The sequence below is a fragment of the Mustela lutreola genome, chromosome 8 (assembly GCF_030435805.1).
Source record: "Mustela lutreola isolate mMusLut2 chromosome 8, mMusLut2.pri, whole genome shotgun sequence".
NCBI lineage: Eukaryota > Metazoa > Chordata > Mammalia > Carnivora > Mustelidae > Mustela > Mustela lutreola.
Genome location: NC_081297.1, coordinates 56832637 through 56840872, shown reverse-complemented (window position 1 = coordinate 56840872; position 8236 = coordinate 56832637). Strand labels below are relative to the sequence as shown.

The 8236-nt window shown below is 50.4% G+C and overlaps 1 protein-coding gene across 2 annotated transcripts; it reads right to left on the bottom strand.

Annotated features, from left to right (window-relative positions):
- Positions 1-237: 237 nt before the first annotated feature.
- TAC3 (tachykinin precursor 3) lies at positions 238-7950 on the bottom strand. 2 transcript variants are annotated; one of them, XM_059183498.1, is made up of 7 exons: positions 7766-7950; positions 7090-7208; positions 3893-4001; positions 3675-3704; positions 3129-3182; positions 2675-2749; positions 238-518 (listed from the first exon to the last, which is right to left on the bottom strand). In XM_059183498.1, exons 2-6 carry the CDS (start codon positions 7201-7203, stop codon positions 2676-2678), a joined length of 381 nt encoding a protein of 126 aa, XP_059039481.1. In that variant the 5' UTR covers positions 7204-7208; positions 7766-7950; the 3' UTR covers positions 238-518; position 2675. The 2 variants fall into 2 exon arrangements, with proteins under 2 accessions (XP_059039481.1, XP_059039482.1); XM_059183499.1 differs by having other exon boundaries at positions 3893-3998.
- Between the last annotated feature and the right edge of the window lie 286 nt (positions 7951-8236).

Sequence of the window (8236 nt, the reverse complement as noted above, 5' to 3'; positions counted from 1 at the left end):
CCCCTCGTTCATTTATTTCTAAATTACTAAATAAATCTTCCAATACTAATTATTTGAAGCACTGACTAAGGCACTTTTGGGAAAATCAATGTATGTACAAAATAAAGATGCTTCCATTGATTTATGATACATGTATGTACGCATATCATGTAGGTGTATATGATGTAGCTGGAAGAGTCAAGGAAGAGAACCACTCCCCTCCCCTGCCAAGCAGTGAAACAAATACAACACTCTGGGTCATATTTGAAAATCCTTTATTGTTGGGGAGTAGAGAGAGACATCATATTTTTGATGGAGGACACTTCAGAAACCTCAGGGAATCTATAGTCAATGCCCACGGAGACTGAGGGTGCTCAGTCTGTGGTTTCTACATCACTGTGGAGTAGAGGGATGGGGAAGGAGTCCAAGTGCAGGGATGCTACAAGGCTGGAGGAAAGAAAGGGAAATCGTGCAGCTGGGGGTTGGGAGGGGGTGACAGGTGTCTTCATGTTGCAGCCCCGGGGTCCAGAAGTGGAGTGCTGGGGACCAGAAAATATGAAATCACATCTTCTGTCTCATAAAACTCACAACGGCCACCAGCTGGGGAAGTAGGGATGTGTGGGTTGGGGGGGTGGGGAGTGTGTAAGGGAGGAAGAAAGAGAATAGAAGTCTTAGCCCTCAGCTCTCTGTGTAGCCTTTAAACTAGAGGACCAAATCCTAGCCACAGGAGCATGCTCCTTTCTGGTCGCATGTTTACCGTGCTACTTGCAAACACCTGCAGGACGGTGTAGTGACAGGGTCCCTATCTATCGTCCTCGAATCCCCATGATTCAGGCCCACACAAAGCCCCATTCATTGTGTCCCGATGCTTATGCTCCCCCAGGTTCACCCATGCCCTCCTCCTCTTCCCAGAAACCTCCCAGAGGAAGCTCAGGCCCAGGGATAACGTCCTTTGTCAACAGATTCACATGAATGAAATAAGATGACCCAATGAACTGTGTTGATCCATCTCATCTAATCTCCTTTAAATGCCAGCCCCCAGGGACTTTATGTGCTGTTCTTCCTGGCTCCTAACAGGTTGAATGCTCCATCAGTGGTGAGATTACGAAGGCTGCAATTATGCGACTGGCCCTTCTGAAAGAGCCTGGATTCACCGGGCGAACATTAAAAGTAGATTTCCACAATGCACTTGTTTCCACCATTTGTATAAAATACTATGGCAAAATTGCACTGTAATTATCTTTATGGCCGATGCATAGCACTGGGGGAAAGTATGTCATCCAGATAGAGCTGCCCGTATAATTATCTGGCGGTCGGCAGGACTGAAATAACCATCTAATGAGAGCAAAATGATACGGTAAGGACCATGTAATCAGCGAGTTACGGTCATTACGGCTCTTTGTGCCCTCTCACCCAGCACTGAATGGGGGGCTAGACCTAGTCTCCGGGCCCAAGGAGCCCTGCATGGGAAGCTTCATCTTCCATCGAGAGCTCTTGCTCCTTTGGTCTCCCTTGAGAGCAATGACCGTGGGTAACAGAGACACAGGGAGAGGGGCAGGAGTCTCTCTGTGGGAACATGGGCTTTCCAATCCCTCTCTATTTCTCCCCCCCACACCTTCTTTCTTCAGAAGGTAGTGCAAAGAAAGCCATCCCTCGGGCTGCTATTGCTATGTGGGGGAAGATGGGGTTGAGACGGAAATTTCCATGTTTTGACTAGACACTCTCCTGGGGACTCTCATGCTCGCATAGCAAGTGAGAGATCTGTCAGCCCACTCAAGCCCAGGGTCCAGCCCAGACAGCTCTAGAGCAGACAGACCAGAGTCAGCCAGGAGGGACACTGGGACATGACCCATACCTTCCAGACCACAATCATCATAACACACAACACTGTGTACGCTGTGCCAGGCACTGTTCCAAACACTTTACCTATGCCCAATCCTCAAAACCACAACCCTGTAAAATAATATTATCACCCCCATTTTTCAGATGAGGAAACTGAGGCACAGAACAGTTATGTAACTTCGCCAAGGGGACACAGCCAGTGAGCTACAGATCAGGAGTCAAACGCAGGCTATGCTCTTAGCCATTACACCACACAGAGCAACTCAGATATAGTTTCTAGTTACTCCCCCTAAAATTTCAGAGTTTGTTGCATTTCTTCCTAAATCACCCTTGTGAAGAATTACACAGCAGACCCCGTCAAGATCTGAATGGCTTGTGCCTACCTAGGAGGCAGAACACTTCACCCGGGAGATGGCTGTGGTGCCTGCAATTATCAGATGACGGTCTCTCCGTCATGTATACAGATAATGAGAGAACGGAACCCGAACAACCGAAGTTGACCATTGGAGAAGCCACAAGGAAAACCTCTCGCTCCCCATGTCCCACGACTCATGCCTGCTCGAGCGCCAGCCAGGGTCCATGATAATGGGGCAAGAGAGGGCAAGTGGGGCAGGTGTGTATGTACATGTGTGCGTGTGTGTGCACATGTTCTTCAGACAAGCATGCCCCCTGAGTGACGGTATGTTTGACAGACAGTGTGCTGGGCACTGACAGTGCATTTTAGGGCAAAATTATGAGTATTAATGCCTGTGGTGTCAGAGTAAATGCCTCTCTGGCAGCCACCCCCCAACCTCACACAGAGTTCCAACATACACACAGAGTTCCCTCTCCTCTCCTGACCAACAATCCTTACCTCATTCCACACTGGGGCGATACTTGAGGGTGCCAAAGCTGGGAACGTTCTCTTGGTTTACATCAATAGAAGTGTCTGGGTTAAAGTAAATAGTGTAATTAGGAGGGATTTTTCTGAATGTGACCTTCATCCTGACCCAAAAGCAAAGCGCTAGCCACTAAGGGTAGTGTTGGAAGGTAGAGTTGGAAAGAAGAGGCACACTGTGTTTGGGAGATGGGGAGGAAGGACAGACCCCCCTCCAACTCCTTCCCGGCTACAGCAGGACTAGCTTATAAAGGTCTCCCCACTGTGTTCCCAGGGAGATCTGGACTGTGTATCCAACCTGATTGGGAACCCTCACTATAGCTAAGAGAAATCCTGTCTTTCCCTCAGGTGAGAAATATGAGGCCCTTGACTTTTGCCATATCTTTACTAGTACCTTAAGCCCTCCCACTGTACCTCTACCCACACCTACCTGGCTGGATGTTCCTCTTGCCCATAAGTCCCACGAAGAAGTCATGCATGTCACCTATAGAGAAAGGGCCAACATTGCCAACAGTGATCATGGGGTAGGTGGGGAATGAGGATGCGTTCCCCCAGACGTGTATCAAGACTTTTGCAATTGGGTTCCTGGTCTTTGGTTCTTTATCATGCCACAGCATGACTCCCTCATTATCAGGGTATCCCCTAAGCTCACCCTCTCTGCCCACCTCTCCCTCCTCCACATTTCAAGAATTCTCTGCCCCCACAGATGCCTGGTGTAGAGTCTTCATAGCCACCATGAGATTCTCTTGGTGCCCAATGACCAGCTGATGGAGGGAGTGTCCATCACTCTCCTCACACCTGTTCCCTCTGGTTCCCAGTGACCTCTCACGTCCAGGAAAGGCTGGTCGAGCTGTTCCAGCCACCATATTGTTTGGGCCAGCTGAGATGGGGCCAGCCAGAGTAGTCACTGGGACCCGTGCCCATGGAGCTGTAGCAAGCGGTCAGCAGAGACAGGGAGGGAGAAGGCACTACTCACGTTTCTGGGGAAGTGACGATTCCTTAGGATCTGTGAAAGCAAGAACAGTGAGTTGGTGGGGAATGGAATCTGGAAAGTGACAGAGGGGGTTCAGAGCACAACCCTCAATTACTCACCAAGCTATCTTCAGTCTCCGTCCCACCCGAAGTTTCCTCCCAAGCCTCTTTAATCATCAGACTCCTGCCCCCCAGCCCCCTCTCCCCAGGGCTGCTTCCTACCCACGCTAGCCTTGCTAAGCATTTTGAGCAATCCATCCAGAGAGACAGAGCGGCTGTCATAGAGTTTCCGGAGCAAGGATGAAGGCAAGTGGTAGAGGTCCGAGTCCTTCTAAGAGACAGAAACAAAGAGGGCTGAGGCAGGAGGCTTGCACTTAATCCATTTGCCCCTCCCCACAAAGGACAGCCTCTTCCTGAGACCATCACAGCTGAACCTGACATCCTGTAACTTTGAGAATTTCTTCTGGCTTACACTGGAAGAGAAGTGGGCTCTGAAAGTGTGGTCCACAGACCAGGATCATCACTACTGTAGGCTTATTAGAAATATAGTATCTCAGGGCGCCTGGGTGGCTCAGTCAGTGGAATGTCTAATTTCAGCTCCGGCCGTGATCCCAGCATCCTGGGATCGAGTCCCGCATCAGGCTCCAGGGAGTCTGCTCCTTCCTTGCCCTCTACCCCTACCGCTGCTCATGCTCTATCTCACTCTCAAATAAATGGAATCTTTAAAATATATATATTTAAAAAAAAAAAAAAGAAATACATTATCTCAATCTTGGTCCTATCCCGGACCTACTTCGACAACCTGCATTGTAACCGGAGCCCCAGGTGACAGGTGTGCCCAGCAAGGTTTGTGAAGCCCTGGAGAAGGGAACGCTTTGGGCATCCTCAGAGGCAGACCAGCTGTCCCGGTTTGCATGGGACTGAGAGCTTTCCTGGGATGCGGGGACTTTAGTGCTTAAGCTGGTGGTCTGGGAACACTGGGACAGTTGGTCACACTCTATCTCCCAAGCTCAAAAGGGACTGTCTCTTGGGGCTCTCTCCCAACTACCACCACATCTCAGTGAGAAGAGCCATTAGAACATAAAGATTTTATGTTCTGTTCTCCTTGGCACATGGGGAACCAGTTTGCTCCAGGATATCGTTGCCCCACTGTGTGAGCCATGAATCCATAGAAAGCCCTATCAGACAGAGCCAGCACCCAGCTGCGATCCCCAAATCCCCCCACCCTGCACTGTGTTTGTGGTGCATGCTTCTCTGGCTAAGCTTCTCACCACCTCTCACTCTCTTTTCTTTTCCATAGTTTTCAGCCTCTGACTGTCCCTCTGTCTCTTTCTTTCTTTCTTTTTTAAAGATTTTATTTATTTGACAGAGAGAGAGATCACAAGTAGGCAGAGAGGCAGGCAGAGAGAGGGGGAAGCAGGCTTCCTGCTGAGCAGAGAGCCCGATGTGGGGCTTGATCCCAGGACCCTGGGATCATGACCCGAGACAAAGGCAGAAGCTTTAACCCAGTGAGCCACTCAGGCGCCCCCGCTTCCATCGCTTTCTACACAGAATTTGGAATTTCTGGAAGTCTATGTGTTCGGAATGACTCTTCTTCTCCTCCACAAATGAACCCCATTCTGGATCTGCTGCCAGGCAGGGGCTCCTCATTGCCTTGGTGATTTTTTTTAGCAACCTGGGCACAGCTAAATGGTTGGTGGGCACACACCACACAGCCAGTTAATTACAGCTGCAGAGAAACAGTGACCGTGATCATATCTGGAGATTCTACCTTGAGTCTCAGCGGTGCCTCTCTCTCTCGAGCCCAGATGTCCTTGGGTTGCTGAGCACGCAAGCAGCACATTTATATGGAATGTACCCCTGCGCATACCAACCCACTTGCCTAGGCACACACAGATCCTACCCTACCTCACCCCAACTTCCCTCGTCCTCTCAGACCGTCGGAGGGAAGGTGAAATGGCAATCTCTCCCTTTCATTAACCAAGAGGAAAAGACCTTGAAGCAAGCTTGTCTTAGAAAAATATATCCAGATATTCTATCTCCAGCTGAAACTTTGGGCTCCAAACATAAGGGCCAGCCCATATTTGACACTCCTTATGTGTTTTTTAAAAGACTTTATTTTTGAGTAATCTCTATACCCAATGTGGGGCTTGAACTTACAATCCTGAGATCAAGAGTAATGTGTTCTACCGACTGAGCCAGCTGGGCACCCATATTTTTAAAAAGATTTTATTTACTTATTTGCCAGAGAGAGAGAGTACACTGGAAGAGGGAGAAGCAGGCTCCCCACTGTGTAAGGAGCCCGATGAGGGACTTGATCCAGGACCCTGGGATCATGACCTGAGACAAAGGCAGACACTTAATCAACTGAGCCACCCAGGCGTGCCTGTTTTTTGTATTTTTGAATTGGTTCTGATCTTTTGGATCTGGTGCAGCAGCCACCACCAGCCTATTGTGCCCTGGGACATGTACAGATGAAGACTGATTTCTCTCTCTGCCCAGCACACGGCTTCCTAGGCAGCCGCTTTCCCCAGATTGTTCAAATATTCTGCCCACCTCCTATAATGAGATGCTAAACAGATCTGAGCTGGAGAAGCAGTTAGACTTCACACACTGAATTTGTAATAAGTTCCATCTATAATCATCTTAAAAGCATGGGTATCAATGTAATTGCTTTCATTTCAAAACCTTGAAAAGACTTCCTCCCTGCTCTCTGCCTGTACCCCTTCACTGTCAACTCCTATTCTCTTTCTCAGAGAAACTTTGGAAATCAGGCCCAAGTCTGTGTTGTAGGGATTTTGCCCCCTATCCCAAGCAGAGGCTAGAGTGGGGGCAAGAGAAAGGAAAGAAGGCGTTGGGGGTCTTGGGAGCACCTGACATCACTGGGGGTGGATGAGCAGGGGACAATAGAATTTATTTGAATTTTGGAAATAAAATGATATACATAGCTGATAGGTAAAATGGCTTAAAAATGACCATTTGGGAGAGAATTTCTGACTGCGTGTACTCCCATCTAGGGAGTGGACAGTATCTGCCCCCTGCAAAGGACAGAAACTGAGCGAGACCACCCTAGCTGACCCCCGGCCCTGGGATCCAACTCCCAGGTTGCCAGTCAATCAACCAACCGCACAACATACTAGTAGGGCACTTTTTAGGTACAGGGTTATCAAAGACACACAGAGGGACTGAGACACACACCCCCCCCCCCCCCCGCCGCCTAGACCACATAGCTAGAGACAGTGAGAACATGACACTCCCGGAGAGGCAGGGAAACCCACCCTCTGGTGCGTCACCCAGGGAGCTCACAATCTCACCCGTCCCACTTTCCTCTCAACAGCTGTGGAACAGGCAGAGTGTGGGCTCTCGTGATGTCGGTCCGAGCTCCGCCGGGGCGGGCACAGCTAGAAGGGGTGTCTTACCTTGTTGTGCCCCCCAGCAGGCACCACCTGCTCCTGTGAGTCCTCACAGACAGCCCCCAGACTGTAAGCCAGGCTGATGGCCAGAATGGCTGCAAACAGTAGGGCCCTCCGCATGGTGCCTAAGAGGACAGAGAGACAGGACAGGAATGGGGGAGCAGAGGGAGGATACAGCATGTGTGCAGGGGCAGGAGACATTCTGAGACAATCTGTCTTGCTTCCCCAGCCTCCATTCTCCCATCTAAGCCCTGGTCCAAGGAGAGTATCTCTGAGCAGGATGGCCAGCCCTTGGGCTCAGTGTCCCTGCTCCCGCATCACACATCTCCCCACTCGAGCACCTGGCAATGAGCTGTGTGGCAATAGTCCCCCAAGGAAGATGATAGATTCGTAGCACATGCACAGGTCTGCCTTCTTAGTCAGCTTAAGGAGGGATCCTGGATTCTAGTTTCTAGCACCAGATAACCCAAGACTTCGGCAAAACTTTCTAGTATTAGAAGAATCAGTCTGAACCCACAGTCTCCAAACATTACTGGTTCTCAACCCATATCAGCACTTTCTGCTTCCCTTCCCTAGACCCAGTGCCGAGATCATAAGCTGCCACCTCTATTGCCTCCTAACCCTGGTCTTTGTCCTTTGGTGCCAGCTCCAGTCCCTCCAACATTCTCCCACTCGTGCCTACCTGTGGAACAGCTTTGAGCCTGGGGCAGGTGGTCTAAGAGGATCAGGGAGCTGGCCAGGAGCACTGCCCACTCCCCTACCACACACACACACACACACACACACACAAACACACACAGGCTGGTGGTATTGCTGCCTCCGTGAAGAGAGAAGCTGGGAGTGGAGGGGATCTGAGGATGTGGCAGGAACTCCTCCTGCCCAGCTCACAGATAAAGGCTGGGAGGGTCTGGGGGAACCGGGGGAGGGGCTGCGAATCACCAATCCCAGGGTGGCTGGTGGGGAGGGGGGAGGCTGGTGGAGAAAAAGGAGGCTATAGGCTGCAGGCGCACGCGCACACTCACACACACACACACACACACACACACACACACACGAGCACACAGGCCCTGCAGTGTGCTCACATTCCAACAGCTCCGGAGCTGGGTGCACTAAGGAATGATGTTGTGTATGTTTTGTACCAAAATGTCCATGC

Excerpts from the sequence above, each read along its gene's own strand:
- TAC3 (XM_059183498.1), bottom strand. The coding sequence starts at position 7,203 with ATGCGGAGGGCCCTACTGTTTGCAGCCATTCTGGCCATCAGCCTGGCT. Across the intron at positions 4,002-7,089 it reads CTGCTGGGGGGCACAACAAG|AAGGACTCGGACCTCTACCA; the intron begins GTAAGACACCCC and ends TCTGTCTCTTAG. Across the intron at positions 2,750-3,128 it reads CAAGAGGAACATCCAGCCAG|ACACTTCTATTGATGTAAAC; the intron begins GTAGGTGTGGGT and ends ACTTTAACCCAG.